Source organism: Mycteria americana, chromosome 2, assembly GCF_035582795.1.
Source record: "Mycteria americana isolate JAX WOST 10 ecotype Jacksonville Zoo and Gardens chromosome 2, USCA_MyAme_1.0, whole genome shotgun sequence".
NCBI lineage: Eukaryota > Metazoa > Chordata > Aves > Ciconiiformes > Ciconiidae > Mycteria > Mycteria americana.
In genome coordinates this window covers 127,853,001-127,878,732 of record NC_134366.1, presented here as the reverse complement: position 1 = coordinate 127,878,732, position 25,732 = coordinate 127,853,001, and the positions used below count along the sequence as shown (strand labels likewise).

The window sequence follows — 25,732 nt, the reverse complement described above, 5'->3', positions numbered from 1 at the left end:
TCCAACTGTGGCCTTGGTAAATTTGTAGCATCTGAAATGAAACATAGGAAAATGGTTAACAGAGACACTGATAAACTGCAGAAAACTCTCTACAGCGAGGAACTCAGTACAAAAAATACCTCTCAGGTCACAGTGGATTTTCAGAGCCTTTCAGGAAGACACCCTGTGCTCAAATTCTAAGTGATAAGGACATAATCATAATGATCTCCTCTGTCGCCTTTGTTTCTTTGGGGGTGAGGAAGGGAAAGGAGGGCAGGCAAATATATCAGGCTTATATCAGAACACGTGAGTGAGCAGTTACTCAAGTGAGTCAAAGGACAGACACCACAGACAGACTCATACTGGATTACTTTCTACGGACAGCAAAATGCTTCAAGATAACCTGCATCTGGCTGTAGTCAAGGAAAGAAGTCCTAACAGAATGAGTGTAGAGGGAGCAAGACTGGTGAGTTTGCTCTTGTTCTTCTCTCAAAGCAAGATAAGCAGTGTGCCTGAGCTGAAGACAGGAAAGCAAATCCACTCCAGCATCAAGGGAGATCAGGATTCTACTTTCAGTGCCAACCTAGGCACTTAGACACCCGTGTCCTTAAAAAACAAGCAAACAAAGAAATTTTGATAAACTAGTCCTGTGAATTTGGGTAAATCAGGGCTAAATTACACTGTTCACCATTCTGCTCTGAAATTTAGTCTCTTGTTGCTTCAGGTTGTAGGTTGGTTTCTAATAATAATTACAGTTGTGCTAGAAAAGTCAGCCTGAAATGTTATTTGGAGCTGTACAGGTCTAATGTCCTATAATTCAGAAGCAACACATGAGCCAAACCATAACTTCCCCATAGCTCTCTTACTGCTTGGGGCCTGACAGCATCCACTGGAAAAAAAGGGGTGTGGAGTTGCCACTTCTACTATAAGAAAAAATCGTACGGATGGGTGCCTTCCTTCTCCATAAAAAACTGTGTCTACCCACTTTATGAATAAAATAGTGGCACACATATGAACCCAGCCACCAAGCATGCAGACAAAGCCCAAAGTTAAGAAAAACAAAACAAACCACAGCAGTAACATACCTTGTGTAGATTCCCTTATTTCCTGAGCTTCTCTCCTCCCAAACCCACTTGGCTGCTGTCTCTGGAGTTTCTGTCTCTACAAAGAGATCTGGATGCCCAGCACAGTCTCAGACATGTCCTGGTCTGTATTCAGATCCTGAGTCTGAATGGAGTATCCTTCTCTTCTCCCAACAGAAAATTTATGGGTACCCATCTTGGTGCTGATTCCAAAGTGCCAAAAGTGAGGCAGGATTTTCTTCCATGTCTGGGAGGTCTACTATCATCCCAGACATCGTTATAGTGCATCTTCAAGTTCTTTATCCTCTCTTGGTACTGCCCCAGGAAACAACTGGTACACTGATGGACAAGGTGCTCTTATACTTGGCTATCAGAGTCCAACAGACACTAATACCACCTCAATGTCCTGGATATTCACACATGCTCAGTGTTACCTACGTGAGGCCAGTTTGTAGGTATGATTGTTTCTTCTGAGAAATGTTCCAAGAACATCTTGATAGATACAGACAAATCTGTACATAGCGAAGACTTCCAAAAAAAGTATCACCTCAAGTCAATGGAACAGAAACTGGACCAGAGAGGAGCATGGTAGATACTATGCCATGACTTGATGTCCGTACTTGAGTTAGCCTTGTCCAGAGCAAGAATAATTCACACAGTAGTGTGACCATGTACCACTGCTAGCAGATGCAGATGTAGTTCAGTACTTTCCCAGGAAGAGGTCCTTACATGGGTCTGCATGCCAAAACTCTCGAGTGTGAAAATGAGGTAAATCAGTATGGAACTGATCAGTACTTATAGGAAATCAGTGTGTGACAGCATGCCATAAACCTTTTCAAAGGTACTAGATCAGCAACAGCTGGGCACACATACCCAAGCACTTCCAACAGCAAAAGGGAAACAGAAATCTGTAAAATCTGCCATCAGAAAGCCAAGCATAAAAGGCAGCTCTACACCATAGACTCTTTTGTCTAAACCCTCATAAATTGGAACTATTTTGTTGGACATTACACTCAGATTCTATACAAGAGCAAAACTGAAACTCTGTCATAAACGAAAAAGAAGCACGAAACACACTCAGTGGTAAAACACTCAAAACCTGTCTCCCAACAAGGACACTATGGAAGGTGGTGAAGCTAGAAAGTTTCCAGACCAAAATGGCAGCCCAGCCTTTGAAAGGTGAGGAGATCAAGTCTGAACTATGACATAGACCTTGTGAGAGTCCACTGCAACTGCAAACCTCATTAGCCCCTGCAAAGTACCCCAGATCCACTTCTACCTGAGAGAAATCAAGATAAGAGCCAGGGCTCAGAAAATGCCCTTTCCTCCAAGCTCCTAGCATAGCTCAAGAAATGCATTGTTGTGACTAATTTGATTCATGAGAACATCCTAAAATGCAGGCTGTTATAAGGAAATGTGAGATTGCTCTTTGCAATCTAAACCAAGAAATATACCTCTAGGATTCATTAAAAATCAAATCATATGTAAATCCAGCATATAATACTTTAAAGAGAATTACATATGACTAGAGCAGTTAATAAGTAGATAAACAGTGGAGAAAACCTTCTAATTCTAGCTCCGATCTTCAAGCAGTACTGCACATTATCAACTTGCCTCTCACGTTAATTTTAATGGATTACAAAACAAATACACACAAGATCAGCTTAATGTGAAGAACCCACTGTTTTTAAATAAATTGAGTAGGAAACTGTTTAAAAGACTATCTTGTAGGTTTTCATTCTGTGAAGACTGTTTAGTAATAGAAAAAAAGCAATAGCTAGGGAAGGCCCCATTACGACATATATACAGTATATATATGTTTATATAGTATAAGCACTTGCTGAGAGCATGATGATGGCTCATCTTCTGTTACTTTAGCATGGAACCAGTAAGTTAGTATCAGTTGGAGGAGCGTTGCATACAACTGTCTAAAGTTTCTTGTGTATTCAAAGGTACTACAGGTTCTTCTTTGTACAAATTTTAGGTATTTTGTATCCATAAAAGCAACAGAAAGACTGGAAAGTGAAAGAATAAATTTCCAACAGCAATTTTATAAATAAAATCACTGTTCAAGTTTATTCATCTCTGCTACAACATCAAATTAAATCAAATCTGCAGCGTGTATATGGCAGTAGCCAACACCTGAAACTTTAGAGAAAACAAAGCAAAAATCCTCTACTATTCCACAATACAAATGTCCATTTGTCTAACACTGTACATAGAGAAAACATTTTACTGATAGCTGTAATAACACTCTTATACTCTGAAGTACAGGATCTAATTACTATCAACTTAATTAAAACTAATTTCTTTTTATTGATTACTTAACTTTCTGATGTTGCTCTAACCCTACTGCCTTAGGGAATGTTTTCAGAGATTTCCATCGATGTTATGACTTTTTATATTAATTAAGCTATTCTGATTAGTTTGCCCTTTTAAAAATTATTTTCAGTGCTATACATCTGCTAAGTGACAAATGGTAGAGTTTAAACAGTTATACAGGTTCAAACATTTGTGGCTTTGCTCTATTTTTCCTCTCCTTTCCTTTTGCCCGCTCCCTCCACCCCTAAGAAAGTTTAGGTATTGCAAAAGATCTGTACAAAAGAGTTTCCAAAAAGTGTGTCTTTTTTACAACTATCCAGTGAGTGAGCTGCTTTGTGCCCACTGCTCAGTTTTCCTGACCAAATAGATGTAAGACCCCAATCTAACAATCTTTTCCCATCCTCAAAGCCTCTAAGTACAAGATAACCTTATGTGAATGATAAATGTCTATTAATTTTAGTGGATTTAAACTCAAACTGCATGAAAAACTAAGCACAAATACTTAAGTGTTTCGAGGAGATGTTGACAGGCTTTGCTTAACTTAAGCCTAAATCAACAACTCTGCAATAAACTACCCCATGAAATACTAGACCTCCATTTACCATAACTAAGAGAGCAGTTATGAGAAAAATTAAAACAACATCACCTCATTATGCTAACACTTTAGAAAAGTTGTATTTCGTTTTTTATATATTCTCAACAAGACTAAAACAATTCCTACATACTCAAAATTGAAAGGACATAATGATATTTTTTTTTAATTATAATTTTTTAGTTTTTCATTTGCCTCGCTGTAAGCTGAACTAATTTGGTACTGTTGGAAAATAATTTTCACATTGTTATGCTTTCAGTTAATATCTGACTTTCAATAATCAGCTACTTTTGCCAAGCTTTACTACTTATCATGCAACCTAAATCATCCAAATAATAAGTTATTCAAAAACCAAAAATTACTCCACTTTTATACACCGTAGTGTCAAATACAGTATAAAAAAAAAAATTACTTAACAGACCATAAAGAAAAGCTGAACAGCAAGTATACTCAGATACTTACCAATCTGCAGAACTGCTTTCAAAATCTCTTTTGTTATTTTAAGCCTCACATAAAATTTCCAACACAAATGCTTACATAGGAAAAGCAGGGATGTGATAATATAAACAATTTCTGCTTACTTGAAAAGCATTTAAAAAATCATCAAACTCAGAATAAATAGCAGGACTGCACCATCGGTAAAAAAAAAAAAGAAGAAAAATACCCCAGCAATACACCACTAAACAAAGCACTAAAAATCCTCAGAAACGCCTTGAAATTCTGCTGAGATCTTGTTCGTATAGGACTGACACACATGCTAAAGGGAAGCCAATTGATTATCAATCAATACAAGCTTACCTGCTTAAGTGCTTTCTTTGTGTGCTGCTGGAAGGAAGATACTAGCTTGCTTTGCACCGGTGCATTAGTAAGGCTCGAATCACGATTGGAAGGCATTTCTTCAGATGTCTGCTTTGGGCAAACTTTACAAAAAGAAAAAAAAAAAACAGAATACTGTTATGGGGGTTATCTTCCCTATATCTTGGAAAGTCCTGAGGACAGAAAAAAAAGAAGGCAAGTGCCTGGAAAACAAAAAGCTCGCTCTAAGAAATTCAACTAATCTGGAGGCCCAGATGAACTGAAAATCCAGCCATATTCTAAATAAATGCATTGCTTCTCAAATATTTGTACCTCATTATACCCTTTCTATGCAGTTCTGGAGGCCTTGCATATTCTGCCTTTCAGGTCCTGAAAGGTAACTGAAATAGTTTAACTATGGTTTTCACACAGAAGCTAGACAAAAATTATCTTCCTCACCAAGACATTTTTAATGGATTATTAGGTGTCTGAACATGTAACAAGAGACACTGATGACCCTGTGTTCTAGAAATATTTATAAATATGTAACTTCATGCCAAATAGTAATAGCTTCTTAGGAGCCAGACTTATCTATTTTACAAGTACTTCTTAGTAAAGCTAAGAACACACACTTGCCTGTTTAATGGGTAGACTGGAATATCCTGCGAAGAGGAATTCCGATCTCTCAGGTAATACACACTGCTACTTGTCAGCCTTCTAAATAATACATGTTTTAGTGAAAAAATACTACAGTACTTGCATTAAACAGCCTCCTGAATACATGTGTGAGACACAGAAAAAGTGTCCTGGTTAAAAATAAAAGGAAATATGATTAATTGTTTTAAAAAAACAGCTTTATTAAACAGATATGAAAGCTGTGAAAATACCTGGAGGATCCTATTAGTCTTGGTAGTCAGCAAGCTTGACTCAAAGGCCTGTAAAAACCTTTCCACTCTTAATGCCTTGCATTACTATTACTCTCACTAGTGTCCTAAGACAGCGCAGCTAAAACAGCATTAGCATGGATCCAGAAATTAAGCAGCTTTTTTTTCATTCTCCTCTGCTGACTCAATTCAAGTCTGTCTTCCAGCACTGCTCAAAGCTGGCTTGCATGTTGACATACCTTCTTTATAATGCTCTGCAGCTGTACATGGTTTTCCAAGGTTTGCCATACTTCACACACCTACCAGAATAGTTTGAGGACACTCAAAGCAGCTGCACAGACACGTGCCAGAAATAATTTTAGTCCAATGTTTCTGTTTGCCTATGGTTTTCTCCTCCCATCCTTCAGTGGGATGAGCAGACACCTGAAGTGGCATTCTAACTCCCTTGCCTTTAGCAATGTTTCATAGAATAAATATTGTAATGATTTTTTCTTTGTGTTTGTAAGATAAAAAGATAGAATAGAGACAATTTAGTTATCAATAATTAATGGCCACCGTAAGATGCATGTGTTATTAAACATTTGTTTTCACACTGAAAGAAAAAATAATTAATACTTACCTCACAAACAGAGAATACGTTCTATTCTATGGCATTGGCATTATGTCAAGATAATTTTCATATTAGATTAAAAATTTTCATTAGCAGATAAGACAAATCCTATTTTGTCACAAGATTAACAACTGATATTTGTCACTTTTTTCCCCTTATACTTGAAGGATTTGTCAAAATATACAAAGAAGCTGCAACACAAAAAAGGTTCTGAGTTTACAGCACCACCTGGTTTGGATCAATCTTTTCCACATGATGAGCAAAGCTTACTATCGAAAAAGACAACTTAAAGGAGCAGCAAAGTGTCAGCAGAAAACAAACAATAGCTGGTTTATATAATCTAAATCACTGCAATAGCTAAGCTCCTGAGACAAAGAACACTTACACCAAAATAAAAACCTGACATTTCAAATTACTCAGCTTTTGTCTTTTCTTTCACTGTTTTCTGGCAAAGCCTGAAAGTCAAAGAACTGAAGAAAAAAAACAGAAATAGTGTGAGCACACAAACCCCAGAGTTAAGGAGAAGAGAACAAAACAAATTTTAAAATGCCTAAAGAATGGAAACTGTTATATACTTAACTGTCCCTCCTAAGAGAGGATACAACATGACCTGTCATGAAAAACCTATTCCTGTTCTCCGGGATGACTGCCACTCTTATTACCTTGTTGTTCAAATGGGATATTCTGATTTTCCTTACTCTGATCTAGGACATTATCCAAGAGTCTCCCCTATTTACTTTGGTGATAAAGTTCATCCTGGAGAGGTTTGACAACACTGATGATGCTCAATACTACAACTGTTAATGTCAAAGTCACAATAAAGCACAGGAATAAAAATAAACATAGCTCTATATTAATTTTGTGCTTTCATTCATTTTTCTTTTAACAATAAACCCTGAAACTGTGACAGGGTCTATTAGAGGCCATACTTCTTACTTCTATTATTACTTCAATTTTACATAAAAATATTATCAGTGTATTGGTTTCTTTTGCTTCTGTTTCTTTAAAGCTTTGACAACAAAGTTAAACCAAGGAACACGGATTGTTCTAATGGGTGAAGCAACTGGAACTGAAACCCACTGAAACAATAAATAGTTTTCCATCGCTGTGATCTCTTCTGCAGGTACAGAAGAAATACCTCACTCTAGGCTGGTTTGGTTTAGTACAACCCAAACCTAGTTTCTTCAGGGTTTTGAAAACAAACTTTTTCCTGTAGTCTATGATTAAAGAAATAGATATGTGAGGCTGAAATCCACTGCTTAAAAATTGTAAAATGACATGGTGATTAGAGAAAGTCAACTTCATTTACTAACAACAAATGATACTTCCTTTCTAAAATATATTTTGTACATTATAAATATTTCCTTCTTATATCTAGTAGCTGAAAATAGTAAGAAGCTATTTTAAATATTGTTTTCCATATTTTAATTAGATTTCCATTTCCATTTAAAACCAGCTTGATACAAATCATGGCTATAAACCTAACCAACTGGTAAATAAGAGATGTCATTGCCTACTTTCCAAAAGTAGAAGACACAAACATTAAAGATCTAAATACATTAATTTATATAATTGCTTAATAACTTATAGTCTATTCATTTTATTAACAAAAAATAATACCAAAATTGATATACAGGCTTTATTTAGAGGATAATCAAGATATTAATTGTTTACAAAACAATATGAATTGACTTTTCTGTAGGAAATTAAATACAAATATAAGACAATTCATAAATTTATTTTTTAAAACATGTTCTGCTACTTAGTGATTTAAATCAATCTGTGCCAAAATCTCACTATACTACAATGCCTGTGACCACAGAAAATTGTATTTATTTATTTGTTCATTTATATGGATAAAGTCCAACTGCTTTTCTCTGAATGGGTCAGAAGTAAAAAAGGGGGAAAATATGACAGAAAAATATGTAAGTGTTTGAAATGAACATTGATGATCCTCGTGAAAAAAACAATGCCTTAAGAACAGAGCAGGCATTTCTGCTATGGAAACCAAAGAACACAGTAAAAGAAAAACAAATCCAAGAAGAGCCAGTGGTCTTTGTGCATACATACAACTTTGGAAAGCTGCAACTACTTTGTCCATAAGCACTGAAGATGTGTGTATATTATCAGATCCATGTTCGCTTGAAAAGCTTTATCGGAAAAGAATGCTAAAAATAAACTGGATGCTGGGGAGGGAAAAAAGAACTCTGAAAGAATGTGACAGATGAAGGAAAAATATTTGGGTAGCAAATAAACAGGATTCACCATTATTGCTACAGTAGAAAAAGAGAACAAGAGCATTTTTAAGCCTACAGGAGGCATTTCCATTTAGTGGAGAATAATTAGGCTCCATTCTTTAAATTGGCTTCTTCAAGGGCCAGGACTGAGTGAAGGAATAAAGCAAAAAGCAACTATTAAGCCATAAACTGTTAGGTTATGAGCTGGAAGAGCAGCTGCGTTTCTGAAGATAAGACCTCCTTAGTGAATGTTCAGAGAGTGTTAACATGAATGATAGAATTAGAATTACTTAGCAAAAAGAACATGCTAAAAATGTTTTCGACAACCTCCATTTAAAATAACTTCCTCTCTTCCATTTTTCCAAGACCAGTTTGGTAATTATTATGAAAGGCTATCATTTATAAAAATCAGCAATGGTATCTTTTAATTTCAAATTTTATAGGCTATCTCTGTAATTTTTTATTACCTTTTACTTTCCCTGCCCCAAAAATATGACACCTACGTAAAACATATTAGAAGACGTGTTTCTTCAAAGAAACAATTTTTATAGGAATACAACTTAAAATTATGCTGTCTTACTGCCACTGAAAGTTATTAGGAATAATTATAAACAGATTTATGTAACTAGAGGGACAGAAAAATTCCTGGAGTACTTTAAGGGGCTTATTTTCCTAAAATAAATAGCACAATTAATTCTGATTTCAGACAGCCCATACTGATTTAAAATCAAACCAGTAAAATTAACAGCAGTTCACTTCCTTCTTTGTTACAGAAACCACAGCAGATGAGAAGGATTGTTTACTAATGGCCATATTAAAAAACACAAATTAGTATTGCTACCATATGCTAAAGACTAGAGTCTACCTCAAGCATAAAATGTATGCACACACACTGGAGATATGAAAGTTCACAGAGAACTCCCTTAGGAAAACATACACACAAAACCTCTCTCTAAAATATCCATAAAATTCAATATTTTCTTTGGGTGACACAGATCTATACTTGTATTGACATAAATGGTCACGCTTTGCCAACACAGATGTATCAAGTAATTCACCTCCATCACTCTTTGATCTCTAGAGCCCAACTTGCAAAATCTGAACAATTCAGAACTCGACTGTTGCCATCAGCTCTTGAAAATGAAAACCAGTTTGGGAGTTAGTTAATTGTACAAGTTCGCCAAAGCAAGCAAAAACAGATGCATATATCAAGGCCACTACTGTGACTGTAATATTCTTTTTGAAAAGCAATACTAGCACTGTGAAATGATAAATAATATTGAATAGTATTTTTTGGAAAAAGACATCAAATACCACATCAGCTTGGTAGCTTGCACTGAATCACATTATATTCTCGGCATGCTTTTGAGCCCAAACATTTCACAAAGCTTTGAAAACTGTGAATCCTTATTCCAAAGGAAGTCAACATTTTCCACTAAAATACACAGCCTGTCATCACTAAGCCACCGATTTCTTAGGCCTCATTAACTCTACTGTACAGCAAAAAAAGCAGATGAGAAAGATCTCTCCCTCAAGCTCCACAGTATCTTCTCTCATTCTTATGACTTCCCTCCAGTGGCAATGAAACAAACAGAAGTTAAACTCTATCCTGGGTACAGTATTTTTATTTTATAGCTACTTGCGGGGAGATGAAAAAACCCTCCACCAAAACAAAATAAACGTGAAAAACTGTCTCTTTCTGATGTGTCATGCAAAACTCTGTATGTTTGAGTTGCTATTCTGTTACTGCCCTTCTGCTTTTAGAAGAGCCTGTCCCACATCCAGATGTTGCCATGTGCAACAGACATATTCAGCAGAATCATCCAATATTATTTCCAAGAGACAAGATGTTAAGCATAACAGGTTTCCTTGAATTGCCAGAAATTCCATTCCCAGAAAGGAACTGAACATCTAAATGTGGACTCGGGTTTCAAACAATGGTGAATATTCATTCCTCACTACAGGAGTTATCCTAGTGGCTTCCTAGTCCAAAAAGCACAAGGTGTTCAAGAGCACAGTAGCTACAAAGACAAAATTTCATTTTGCTGAATCAGAGGATTCAGCATGAATCTGATCCTCTATCATCCCTCATTCCGTCTACTATCTCTTAAGAAAACTGCCTAAGAAATTAATTCTGCCATTTCATGTTTGCAATTGAAGAACTTACAGTTTTGGAAAGTGCTGAAAACAGAAGTGTCTCAAGAGGAGATGTATGTTGCTCATATTTGGGCAAACATCAGAACCTATGTTTGGGTTGGGTTGGGGAGGGAAGTCAGGCTACCATAGGAATTGCTACCTCCTCCACAGTTACATCATTGTGCATTCCATTGGCTCGCGTGAAGACAATTTTTAATGAACTGCGCTCCGTGGCTGATGGATTAGCCCTGGCTTCAGAAACCCTAGGGACAAATGCTTTTTGAGAACAGAACATCCTATTGATGGGGAAAAGGATATTATAGTCATCATTTTCCCAGGCAACAATAATTGGGATTTTAATTCTTTTACCGACTGCATCTTTACATGCTGCCCCTGTGTTTGAGTGAAATAGAATTTATAAAAAGATATGAGACTGCTAGAGAGCTTCTATAGAAATCCCATTCCAAACAAAATCAACTGTAGCGTAAAGAGTTTCTTTAACATATGCCTTTGGAGAAGGTGGGGAAAGAAAGATTTCTCCACAGCATCTGAAAAATGCTGAGGTGTGACCATTCCAGTTGTCAGTTTAGCAATACTGATGTGGAGTAACAGCTTTCACCAAGTCATGTGTTTATAACTGTGAGGAATTTTTATATTATTATGTTAATAAAATTGTTCAGTAGCCTGCGTTTATACTGGGAAGAATGTGCCTGCTGGGGAATAATGTGATTCTTCTCTGAGTGTCAGCTGGTACTTTTTACTCCAAAAGCTGAAGACTATCACCTAAAAGACCACAAACAGACTGAGGCTGTTGCTTAGGGTTTCATCCTCTCCCTCCAGCTAACTTCAGAGCGGTGCTTTTTAAACTCTTACTAAACAATTTCTGATCACTCTATCAGAACTGGGGCTTCTGGACTCTACCACAGTGGAAACAAGAGCAAATAAAAATGCAATCAATTGGGCAATTAAGAATACAGTTGCCAACCATGTCCATCCTCATACGTATCACACATATAAGGCTGAAAGGAGACATTATATCTATTGACCTTTTCTAAAACACAAGTCAGAGAGTTTCATAGAGTGTTTTTTGTACTGAATCAAATGTTATTTTTATGCCACAGAATAGTTTCCTGGAAAGAAAAAAAATCCCAGCTTTGGTGTGAAAAGTTTAATTGATAGACATCTTGTTAGATTTGGTTTGCTAGACCATTTTCTATAGAAATACTTTTCTCAAATATTTACAAACTGATCAAGTCACCACCTCATCTTTGATAAACTAACTAGACTGTCCCTATTAAATTTCCCAGAGCAAAGTATTTGTTCACTTAGGAATTCTTATATGTCTTTTCTAAATCCTCTCCTATTTTTCCTAATTCTTTCTTACAGCTATAATGAATGCAGTACACTAGTAATCATTTAACTAGTGCTATACCCAAAGGAAACACTGTGCCTATATTCTTTAATCAGTACTACCAGAATTATAGTCCAAGAACTGCATTGGACTAATTAGCAAAAACATCTCATTCATGTTCAATTCATTTTCTATTGTGATCCTTAAATGCTTTTCAGATTTAGTGATTTATTGAATATATGTTTCCACTGAGCAAATGTGACCTTTTTTCTTCACTTTAAAGTCTAAAAAAATCCATGCTGTTCAACTGTAATAATTTACAAGGCAATCAAGAGGGGTCTCAACATTATTATTTATTATCAATACATTTAATCAAGAAGGATTTTATACTTTTCAAAAAGTATTGACAAAGATATTGAATGAAGAGTGGTCAAATCACATCCTCAAGAGAACAGCAAAAATACCTACTGTGGATGGTGATTCCTACACCTTTGCAGATCTAATAATTTGTAATTTTCAATCCACTTAAAACTGGCTGCATTTCTCAGGCATGGTCCTGTTTTTAAGCCAAGCATTCTATACTGTAAATGAAATCTCTTATAGAATTCTACATATATATCAATAGATACCTTTAACAACAAAACTTTCAGTCTCAAGAAAAGCTATTATCAAACATGTTTGACAAAACTATGTTCTGTATCAGCTGACTGATACAAGATATGCTGTCTTCAATTTCTTATTGATCACACCCAGTATCGGCCTTTCTATATGCAATATAGACTCACTATTGCCATCCCACTTACTCTTTTTAAATGTATCCACTGCATGACATAAAAAAAATTTAAAATATCTTGTTTTCAAAAAGTTAAATATATCACAGTTTTCCAAGATTTGTTAAAGATGAAACATGAGGGAAAGTTCTCAGCTTTAAAAACAATCTAGGTGTAATTCACTACTCGACCCCAAATATTTTAAAATGTTTAATTTTAGCAGCTGCTCTTTTATGTCAACACAAGTGCTAGAATTATTTTTATTACTGTAAACTGTGAAAATAGTATGCAGCCTCCTCCCAGTCAAAACCCAGCAATTTTCTGCTTCTGGCATTATGGCATCCTTATTTACATCCTACCACTCCTAAATAATTGCCAGGTTTTTGCCATGATTTTCATTTGTTTATAACAAGTAACATCAACTTTTGCTTTCCTATCTCTAACTGTATTTACACTGCTTTTCACCGCTGTATTCTTCCTGTGACTTAGGGAAGCATACATGAACAAATTGTGTGAGTATCAGACAGGAATTATTGAACTACAAATATGTATGTTCACTTACACATGCAGTATATACTACACAAGCATAAAACCACTGCACATGCAGAGTCTGTTAACTTATAGACATAATATATCAAAGAAAATGAAGAAGCAGAGCCATTTAATAATTCTTGACTTTTGTTTTTCCACTGAGCTTCAGAACTTCACCACTAGATCCACAACAACCTGTCTTAGGTAGTTCTCTTACTCCTATCACTGAGCATTTTGTGATTTTTCAATGCAGCTAGTGAGCAATACTGAAATAGCAGTTTTGGTCCTGTACAGGTGCAGCGTGGAAGCTAAGTAAGTTGCTCAAGATCAAAAAGGAAGTCTGTAGCAGAACGACAACATGACCTGTGCCTTTTCATGTCCTAGTTGTGAACAGGACACCCTCTCACCATATATGAAGTGAGTCAAAACAGTAGGCTGCAGTCCAGCAGTGGGATGGGTTGTGAGGAGACAGCAGAAGAGAAGAACTGATCAACGAAAGGTTTATTTCAGAGGTCCTGGGAAGCTTGATTTTTGTATAAAGCATTCACTTTATAAGCATTACATGAGTGTAGTGTTAAGAAGAATAATATTTATTTCTATTACTTGCAAGTAATTTTAGGTGACTGAAGAACTGTATTTTCTTTGTGAGCAATTGTTACCTCTCAAAAAGAAAAAATATTTCTAAGGTTGCCATTTTCAAGTTCTTGCAATGTTTCAGTTTGTCATTATCTCAGAGAAAAAAAATGCACAGGATTTGATACTTCAACATGTCTTTATGTCAACATCACACCCAGAAGAATCTCTGCCTGAAACAAAAAAAATACAAACCTTTGTCCTGTGCCCAGAACTCTACTGAGGGACCAACCCCACATGCCCACACTGAAATCAGTGAGATGTCTATCCGACAACTGCAAGTCTGAAGCCCGGTAAGGCAAATTACTCTTTAGCTGTGGGGCCTAGAATAAAAAAATTGCAAGCCAAAAAATTACCTACTTAAAACACCCAACAGCACTACTCATTGTCTTCTATAAATCTAAGTCAAATAAAGGCACTTGGTGTTCCTGTTTTCTTTATAAGGCAAAAAAAGAGAGGGAGTCACTCAAAAACAGTTTCAGTGAGTACAAAACATTACTTATACTGTTTAGAAATCACACCATGAAAATCTTAAGTAAACAATATTTTTTCTTTTCCCAAAATATGCCCTCTAATATTGAAATTAAAACACCTACCACCATTTTCTTCTCCATTATTATTGTTTGTCTCAGCCATTTCAGTGCCATCTAACTCAGATTCACATCCTAAATCCAATGTTCCATCAGTAGGGCATGTTGATTCTTCTTTCTATAGTTAAAAAAGAAAAAGAAAACTAAAATTAACAAGAAAAAAATCAATCATCATCCTGCTGCATCTCTGAAAATAGATTACTGCAGTGTACTCTCATGCTTACATTTCAAAAAACAGAATAAAATATGCTTGTGAGTTACTTCAGAGAAAGACATAAAAACAGACCTTCATGAAACAACTTGCAAAGCAAAAGCTATTTTGTGAAGTCATAACATACTCTTTTTTAAAAAATGTCAAATAAAATGCAAGATCTTCTACTTTTTTTTTTTTTTTTAACAGAAACAGACTTGTTTGGCTGTTAAAAATCCTAGTTTTCCAGTTGAGTGTCCGCAATGCTGCAGCAAAACACAAAACCTTTAATGTTTCTTTTCTGCCTTTGCCTGTTTCCTGAATTCAAATAGCCGAAGCAACCTGGAGCTCACAAGCATGGGAGTGATTGTGAATACCTGGATTTGTGCCAAGAATATGTCCCGATTTAAAGAAAAACAACAGCATTTGTTTTAGTAAATTAGCAAATGGAGCTATTGAAAACTATTAATTCAATCTCAAATACAAAATTTTTAGTTATGAGGAGCAGGCAAATCTATATAGTTTTATATTTTTTAAGCCCTTACATCAAATAAGTCTGCCATAAATTACAAAGGATCCTTCCCCCCAGCCCAAAATTTTAATTGACTACATTTAGACTGCCAAACACATAATCTCACTTTCTTATTTCTCACCTCTGCCTCACATTCCTCCACTCCTATTGTGAAGCCCCTCTAAGTCTGATCATGTATAGCAAGAAAAAATTTCCACCCACAGAAACCATCATATACATACCAAAAAAGAAAAATAAAGACAAAAAGGAATAGAAATAGCATAAAGGCAAAATTCTATCACTATAACTATATTCCTTCTCAAAAGCAATGATGCAACCTTTAAATTAAAAGCTGATTTATATTAGACTTGCAAATAATTTTGCACTACTCAAAAATCAAACATTAATACAATTACTTAATGAGAAAGTCAGTGATCCTCTTGAGCTCACTGCTCATAAAACAAAGGCCTTTCTGTGAACAACTATGAAAGAGAAGCATTTTTTTTTATAAGCTACATGTTTTTTATACCATATGCCAAATTCAAGAACATGTATATGCTTTCTAGGATAAAACATTCAATGTTTACTTTCATTATAAATCCTTTTAAAAGACATCTGAAAGCAGTTAGAAGGACTATCAGGTCATTTCCTCTCTAAAGAATCTAATCTGTTTACCTTTATATCTATTGAGACATTCATAAAATGGATTAATAGCGCTATGTACTTTCCATATACAAAATTTAAACTTACTTTGAGAGCGTAGAGTCCCGACTTCCCAGGGATTTTGAAGAATGTTCCATCACCTACACGAGTGTTAGTGTGAAGCATTGCATTCAGGCAAGCTAATGGAGAGGTTCCACTGAAAAATAAAATTGTGCAGTCCAAGATTGAGTGCCTCTTGTAAAACTATTCCCTCGGTCTATTTTTTTTAAAACTCATGCTTGCCTGGCTTTTTTTTGCCCCCTTCTTTTTTTTTTTTTTAATTCTCTCAACCCTGAAAACATCTACATTACAATAACAGGCCAGTTTCAAACTTAATCATATGCATCTGTCCCCTAGGCTCGAGGCAAAAAGTCTGTGAATTATAATTATGCTTTTCTTCATACAGCAACCAGCTCCACATTCTAAGAGAACCAAAGTCCAAATATTTATGTGAAATTACTTCGTAAATAACACCATGAAGCCTCATTTTTAAAATGTTACAGACAATGTGGCTGCTGCACATGAATGATCAAAACAGTACCAAGTTCAAGGGCAGCTGCATCCCATAGGATGAAAGGCAACAAAAGAATAACAAAGAGCCCAGGAAGAACACATTTAAAATTAAAAGTGATGTATAGTTAAACCTTCTTCTGGCTTAACATGGTCAGCATGCATTACTATACATAAATACAAGCACATTTGCACCTTCTATGAAGCACTGTCTTTTCTAATTAGAGTTGTTTTAGAGATTAAGAGATTGACCTACTCAAGGCAGTAATTGTAATATCGCTGTGGAATGCATGTTAAGGGACTATTTAAAAAGAAACACAACACATTAAGAAAAAAAAGAGTACTTGTACAGAGGTGTCTTTGTAATATATGCATGTTTACATCAGAAAAAGAAAGCAAATATTTCTACCCTATCTACACTTAGACTATTCTGAAAAGTTGATCTAAGAAATGGTAGGGAAGAAGGTAGTCATAAATTGCTTTATTTCATTTTAATTTAAAAATTGCAGTACAAGATTTATAGATGTACTATCACGTCTTTGTCCCCATTTACTGACTAATGTACACGGTGTAGTCAGGGACTGAATCTGAAACTGTGCTTCTTCCCTGGGGTCCCTAGCCTGCACGCACGCTTATCTTTAGCCACGTAAATATATTCCACTTGGTTAAGTGGAACAATGCCTGTGCATTAAATTAAGTGTGTTGCTAAGTATTTCAGGATTAATTATATACTCAACTATAAACCAGGAACAGGGCTTCAAAAGTCCATCAGAAACTACTGTTCTTTATTATGCAATATTATAATACAACATCCAATCTTTGTTGAAAATCGCATGACTGACCATCTTTTAGAAATAAAATTGGACTGAAATTGTCATCTTTCATATGATTATGCTTTCTGTTGATTTCCATGGCTCTGTTACAACAAAATTCATCCTTACTGTACATGTATTAATTTAATGGCAAGACGGATAGTGTGGTAATTGCTCTTCCAGTAAAAATTAAACTATAACGTGTCCTCAGGACAGGAAGTCCTGTCCAATATAATTTATTTACTATTGGTCACCTAATGTATCACATTACTACATTTAAAATCAAAAAGTACAGGTAAAAAAGCTGCTTGTTGATAAACACGTCAGGTATTTAACAGATATCTATTTTATGAGTATTCTAAATATAATAATGCAATATGAAAATTCTGACAAGTTTTTGTTGTTTTTTTCCCCTACAAATAAAACTAATTCCACATCTGGTTTTGATACAATACTGTAACAGAATACAAAACTAAATATGGTAGAAATATAACGATACTGCTAGCAGTAGCACAGAAAACATTAAGAGATTTCACTGAGTTTAGTGACTACTTAAATCAGTTTTGGAATAAGTAGGATGCTTCTCTTTACACATTTTCCTTATTGTATTAATGTTTGACAAGCAAAGACATAAAGCGTTTAATAGAGCAGTTCTGTTGCGTAATTTCTTCCATGTGTTAACATACATAATGTGAAGTAATTTTGACTCTCACAGTCTTAGATCTTTTTAGTGAAACATTATCACAGATTAAGACTTTCTCTGCAAGACAGAAAGAACTTGCTGACTCTGCACTGGAAGACAAACTCAATGTATCAACAAGAAACAAAATTGTGTGTGCGTGTATGCACAATTTGTGTCCTTCTCCTATTCTGATGTAGATATTCTGGACTCCACACTTATTTTTAGATATCATTAACCAATTAAAATGATACAAGATGAATGAACCCAAAATAGAGGATTTGGCAATATCTCATGACCACTACTGTGCTCACAGCAGATATCTTAATCTTCAAAGTCTAGCCAACTGGCAGGTGGACAATAGAAACTATTCTCTGACTTACAAAGAAATCTGTATCAGCTACTGAGCCAAGAAGTACTTTAACTACTGTTATGCTTGTTTCATACAGGTACCTGCAATTCCTAAATAATTTGGCATGCAACCAAAGGGCCATATCCACCCTTCTTGAAAATTGGACTTGGGTATGTCTATAATGGGCACAAAACAAATCACATACTTAACTTAAGCTGCAAATGAAATAATAATCTGGACACTGTGGGGTGGGATTTATTTTGAGCTCGCAGCTCAAACTGAAATTCCATGGTGCCCTTTATCACTGCTATTTTGACCCATGTTAACCAATGACTTACCTATTCTTCTGTCAGCACAGGCATCCTTGAAACACTGTATTAAAATTCCCAAATGTTATCCATAAGGGATGCTGGAAATGCTTGCAATACATGCTATCACAACACACGGGACTGCAGTTAGAAAAGCCAGCAATCAAAGAGCCCATGATGCAGATTGATGTCTGAATCATAGAGCAGTTTCTGAGGGATCCATACGACTTATCACACACTTTCTAAATTCTACAGCCTGAGGACATACTCGCTCTGCTCAGAGCTGCTGGCATGTATTAATACAGCAGCCAAGGACTGCCAACTATAAGGCTGAGTATCTTTGAATGTCAAAAATGGCACAGTTTGACCTAAGTTCTTGAAACACTCCAAATCCGTACAACTTTGATTCAGTTAAATCAAATTGGATACAACAATATCCTGCTTTGTAACTTGATATCTGTGAATCTGTAGAGCCATACCATATTTTAAACCAATATGCTGCAAGTTTTGTTGCATAGTCTATATGCGAGGAATATGTTTACCATTTACAGCCTTCAAACGCAGAACTTTCACACTATTTATCATCTTTTGGATGAGATTGCTTTAAACCATTGTGATATTCTAAAAGTCATTCATACACGGGAGTCACCCTCTGTAGCAGTATGTCTTTAAGACTGACCATTTTCTGCTTGTATGTTTATTTTATATACATATACATCTATACATACATACAACCAGTATACCCACACCTGCACACTTTCAAATAGATTTAAAAAATGAAAAGTTACTTACTTTCTGTAAAGGTGATATGAAGTTACAACAACCAGCAACATAGGAAAGAGAAAAAAATTATTGATTAGCCTTCCAATATAAAAGTTAATACAATTTGATCATTTAAAAGACATCAGGCATTTCAATGTTTCATAAATACTCTTTCCCAGGATCACCATAAGTTGGTAGTATTCAGCGGATCCTTCCAAATACAATCAAAAAATTCCTGTACATTATCAAAGCAAGCTTCTCACCCCAACTCCCCCACTCAAAAGTATCCCCAGTATTTTGTGATTCTGGGCTCCCTCTACTGGTCATGCAGCCGGTGTTACCCAAACCCAAATGCCGGACTACATACACAGTCTCTACATACTAAGCTCTGCAAAAGCATGTAGAGGAAGTATAGATTTCAGTTACTTTCTCCCCTGCCACCCTCCTCCAAACCCTGCAAAAACCTGTAAAAACACCAGTAAAAACATGCCTTACTTTTATATTGTCAACTTCTCAAACACACAGTTTTGTCAGAAAAACCCTGAAAACTTCTATGGTTATACTTTTAATTCTAATGGTCTTTGCCAGACTGCTTGCCAAGGGAAAAAAAAATTATGATCTTGGCAAAAAAAATGTTTTCAATATGGAAAATAAATTGACTAAAGCCAACCTGCCCAGACAATATAGTGTGGCAGACAGTGAAAGTTTCCTGATACTATGCAGACAAGGCACCTCGGGTCCTGCAGCAGGCAGCATTTCAGCCACTCAGCCCCCCTGCATGTGGCATAGCCCCCTCCCAGAGCTTACGAGGGTTCCTGATACGTTCCCAAATCGAAAAACTGCGGCAAGAGGAGCACTTAGCTATCGTAAATGTGATCAGTATTTATTTGTTTGAAATCATCTGCTCATTTTATACAGATCCATAAATAGCCACAAGGGAGCAACAATTTTTACTCACTGCTGGAAACAAAGTAAAACCAAAAGGCTTCAGAACGGATTTCTAGACCTGCTATGAAGTCACACAGAATAAAATGTGTTTATAATGCATGTAAGTTACACCAGTTTCGGAGTACACAAGAGTGATAACAGATAAAGAAAATAAAACTTATGAGGGAAGGCTGTAGAAAACACATTTGTGTAGTCCAGAAAACAGAAAAGTAAAAGAAGGCGTAATTGTAATTCTTCAGAAAAATGTAAAAGCCTGTTGAAGTCAATGGAGATAAATGTTCTTCATGGCCAGTGAGGGAAGAAAAAGAAAGTTCACGGATAGTCTAAAAGTGTGAATGTAGCTGTTGATGTTTTAATCAACACCAGAACAGAGCAGGGAAGTTTGTAAAATGACCTTCATCAGAAGATCAAAAACATGCCAGTCCTGGCTGGTACATATACTGGAACCTGTCCCAGTGTTAGTGTTTGTATCGAATGATCTCTTGAGCATGCGTCCAGCACTGTATCCTATTATTTATCTCTTTAATAAATCAACATTTTGTTTAAGCCTGAGGTTAACTGTATACCCTAAGTATACTTCTTCCAACATATACAGCAGCCAGAAATGCTGGAGAATCAACTAGATGTCTAGATGTGCACTGCTTGCTGAAGTGTTTCATAGAGCAACACATGCAGTACTGAATGCCCAGTGTGAGGAAGCCAAAGAAGAAGCTGTCCCACAATCTTCAAGGAGCCGTGTGCCCGTGGTCTTGCTATCATGTGCCAGCAAAATGTCCAAACTTGCCTTACCAGATTGTAGCCATGACCTAGCTTGGGAGTGACACACAAAACCACCAGGAACCTAAGCAGCAATACCAAGACAAGAAGATAGCTGTCCTTTATACCAAGAAGACAGGCAAACTGCCGCTGACCGCTCTAGAGCCGCTCTTCCCCCACAGCCATCCTTGGCTGAGCTGGCAGTGCTGCAGCAGCTGTTAGCACTGGGGCTGGCAAGCTCTTCCAGCCTGGGCTCAGGAGGAAGAACCAGGAGAGGTCCAGTGAACAGAAGACTGAAAAAAAAACCCCAACATTTTACTGTATTCAAATGGTACAGGCACAGGATCCTTCCCTTGGCACAGAGGGAAGTAGAGAGCACAGATTAAATGGCTGAAAACAATGCTGATGAGTGCAAGATTTCCTGCCAACCATCTACAAACTTTTCAGCAATAAAAGCTTCAAGTTAGCCTAAACAAATCAAATCACATGATGATGAAGTCTCCACTGTCTTCTCTGGTTATTTTGTAGATCCCTACATGGGAAGACCGCAAGCAGTATATTTGCTTTTTCATCCAATGTTAAATACAGACTACGTGTTCCAGGTAAAATTTCATTCAGAGTCATCCTTCTTCCAATAGACAGCAAAATCATATTAATCCAAACTAAACCAATTTAAATTATCAAACAGAAAACTTGATTTGAACAATCAATTTAAATCTTGCTTTTGAATTTTTTCCAGTTATTTTCCTATTGCAAGGCTAATTCATTCCTTGCTTGAAATGATTAAAATACCCCAATCAGCAAATAAAGAGAGCTTTAATGTAATATTACTTTTTGCTAATCGGGAGACTATAAATGTATTCAGCAATTATCTAACTTAACTTACAAAAATTAATCTAAGTCGTATTTTATGATGTTAAAATAACAATGACAGCTTATTTACTAAATCATTACAAGTGTACTTATTTCTGTTAAGTTATTTTTGAAAAGAAACTGGAATTTGATTAAAAGATTGGCTTTTAAATGCTGAATGAAAATACACTAGATGTGTTGGATATAAAAGGAAAAAAGGGAGACTTCAAAATATTACATATTCAACATAATTTATTAAACAATAAAAACATTATCTTTTAGTATGTAGGTAGTACGTAGCTAAGGAACCATCTACTATTTTTATATAAAGACTAGTGAAACTGTAGAGCTAGTAGATCTCAGCCTCACACACAAAGTTTTTATTCAAAAACTGAAACAAGAAAAAAGCATTTTACTTTTTGAACTTCCAATCAGCTTCTTAATTTTAAAGGGACTACTAATGAGAACTACAGAAAATACTCGATACCTACAGTCGGTGCGACTGTCAAAACTATTTATGTTCTGAAGTCTTAACCACTTAAATAATAAAGTCATAATAAATAAAGTCTTAAGCCTTAAACAGTTTTTTGCTAAAGTTTTATAGGAATTGAAGTGCATACAGGTAGAATACTATTTATACAGTTTGAATAAACTATACTTAAGGTTTATTCCTAATATAAGCTCTCCCAATTGAATCTTTAAATGTATTTTAAAGGATTAAAAGAAATTTCTTGAAAGAAATATATATATATATATATAAAAAGTTTATTTTTAATCAATTTTATCCACGTTAGCCAAAAATTAACATCAGTTGTGTTCTCATTTGGGCAGCACCCTAAAGAAACTTTTACATCTCTGGTCCTACTTATGCTTCACACGTGGCACCTGACTTTCAGCCTTCGAATGTCACAAACACGGCTACTATTCTTGAGCAGAGCAAGTAAGCCAGAAAGCTCACAGCTATCAGGCAACAAGACAGACTAGTATAGCTGATTTGACCATAGTCTCACAGACTGCAAACAAATCGCAGAAGATGATAGGGAAAAAGCCCCATTATATATACTACTGACCGCTTCATACTCAACCCTCATATAGATTTCTTGGTTTTTCTAATCCAGATGAAGATAGAGGCAAGAATATTATTAGTATGATGGAAAAAACAAGGACCAGTACAGACATGCTAAAACGTAACACATGTGCCATAGATACCTTGTGTGTGTCTCACAAGCTAGCAGAACCTACCTATCAGCTTTCACTGAAGTTAACCAAAGTAGTGAATCCCAAATATCTAAAGCAGAAGAACGGAGCGATGAACTTGAGCCTTGCCCTTTGTAGCTTGCGAGGGAGTTACAAGCAGCTGGAATCACAGTTGACTAAAGTGTCTGATATATCACCAAGAAACTAAGTCTTTTCATTGTCCTTCAAATCTGAAATAATCCGGAGCAATACTGGAGATAAATTCAACGTGGATACTAAATTCAAGCCAGGTATCATGAAAGTGTAATTTTTGCATTCCTTAACAGGAAATCTCATTTACAAAGTCACCTAGTCTGGTTTTACATTTTGAATTCACCAAACCTGGAGTCAGGGAAGGAGTTGGAAGTGAAGCTGCTTTCACAGAACTAAGAGGTGTGTTCTCTCTCTTATCAGACCACCTCTGAAGCATTAAACAACGCTGTCTTTCCTTGGAGGAGTGGCAAGCAGCCACCCAGAGATACACACAAAGATTATTCAAGTCTTCTGTGAAAGGATATACATAATAAACAAATATTGGAGATTATGCCACAATCCTTAAGACCTATTTCTACCACTTCTAGGATCCTCCTACTGAACCAATCTCCCTCTGGGCCTTTTGTACATCTACATACAGCCATTGTGTGCAGTGATTACGTGACATAAGCACACATGATAAAGCACAAACCTAGTAAACCTCTAGTAAACCTCTAGCCATATGTCACCATGTAGAAACCAAGGCGGACAAGTGAATGAAACTGCTAGCTGAAGGCAAACGTGACAAAAAGACAGGGGAAGCTGGTAAGAAAAGGTTATTTTGTTTCTTTGTTTAAGAGTTTGCCAGACTGGTTGCATTCACCCACAGTCAGTCACAAATGACTAACTGGTCACACAACCTGAGATGATACTTGGGTTTCTTGGTAAAGCAAAGCTCTCATGCATGACTACCCATAAATATTTATTCCTCTCAGTAGCTAAGAGTTTGGCTCGCTTTTGCAAACAATGGTACAGACTTAGGTTTTTTTCACATCTTAGCTGTATTGCAGCACTACGGTATATCTGATCTTTCTTTTTTTCCTCAGAGGTAAAGACTACTGAAAACACATCAGATCTGCCCTCTGCTCTGTACAATGGCCTTTGATAGACATTCCAGTCAAATTCAGCATTTCCACCCTTACCTTTAGAGCACTCTGTGGTCTGAAGCAAGGGTATATGAAGTTCTGGTACCCTACAACACTGATAATGAATCTTTTTCATATCTAGAGCAAACTGTATTGTATCTCCTGGTGCTAGCAGCCTGAGAAAACTTCTCATGGTGTCAAACCTGGTGACAATAGCCACAGTAATGTTCCAGAAAAAAAAAACAAATGGAGTTCATCTGTGGTGAAACCAGAGCTTTATTACGACTCATCTAAAACAATAAAATGAAAAGCCCTGGGAACAAAAGTTCATCGCAAATCTCAGTACTCCTTAAGCCAGTGATGTTTTTTCTTTTTCTTTTTTTTTTAAACCATTTTCTCTCACAAGAAAGCCTTTACATGCAAAAGTTCCAGAACTTGTGTAAAATTCAAAAATGTTCCTGAATAGAATTTTGTAGAGTTATTGCCATGGATTTTCTCCGAAAATATTTTTTTCTTCAAAAAAATGTTGCAGAAAAATTTTCCTATGGAGATAAAAATTTACTCTAGGTTTATAATGTATTTGAAAACAAGATGCTAGCAGTATAGCAGGTAAATTTGAGAAAAAAAAATAAAAAGCCCACAAACATATCATACCAATGCCACATTATACACTGCAGACAGAAAGATACAAACGTGCTTTCCTGAAATTTAAATACCCCTACCCATTATTTTTGCTGATTACCCTTGCCCTTTGTCAGCCATGCCTCTGAGTGGGTCTCCCTGAATATCTTGAATGTTCTGAAAAGTATGCTTGAAACACCATGACACCTCTTTAAATGATATTCACATATGGCAACAAGCATTCCTCGACCAGAAAGGAAATGAGAATACAAGTTTTATAGAGAATGTTTACACTTTTCTGTGTTCCCTAACACCTGGGAAAACCCCAGGTTTTTCTTCTGTGTGAAGAAAAACCTCAAAGAAAGGATATATAGTAAAACGCATCTCTGTACTTTGAATCCTTACCATTTTGTTAGATGTAGTACAAATAATACAAGAAAAAAGCAATGCTAACAAGAAAAAAAAAGGCATTTTGAATATGTTTTTGAAAGACACAGGCAAAGATTAAAGAGTACCTTTTTGAAATAAACCTAAAAGAAAAATGTTTCAGAAAGAAAATTATCCCAAAGGATCAAGAATCAGCGTGCGTCAGAGATGGTCACAACAGCTAAGGTGTCCTCTGGACTGAGAACACCCTCCTCATTCAACATCACTTGAAAGAAACTATTTGATTTCTTTATGTAACAAATTCTTATACTGGTTAAATAATACAGTTCTCTCTGACAGCTAGTTCCTATTCAAGAATATATGTTTTTTCTTTTCTCTTTTAATAAAATATTTCCTTTTAATAGTTTTAACTGATTTCATTAAAAAACTGTAGTACATTTTTCATTTTCTACTCTAATACCAATGATCACCATGAA

At 35.8% G+C, this 25,732-nt stretch overlaps 1 protein-coding gene across 2 annotated transcripts in view; it reads right to left on the bottom strand.

Annotated features, from left to right (window-relative positions):
- Positions 1-25,732, bottom strand: part of ASXL3 (ASXL transcriptional regulator 3) — a 131,572-nt gene that overhangs the window by 58,661 nt on the left and 47,179 nt on the right. The window contains exons 4-6 of one of the 2 annotated variants that reach the window (XM_075494572.1): positions 15,964-16,072; positions 14,519-14,630; positions 4,774-4,895 (exon numbers count right to left, since the gene is read on the bottom strand). In XM_075494572.1, coding sequence (XP_075350687.1) covers positions 4,774-4,895; positions 14,519-14,630; positions 15,964-16,072 — 343 coding nt within the window. Of the gene's footprint in view, positions 1-4,773; positions 4,896-14,518; positions 14,631-15,963; positions 16,073-25,732 lie in introns of those variants that run through there. The other variant, XM_075494567.1, reaches the window with a different exon arrangement.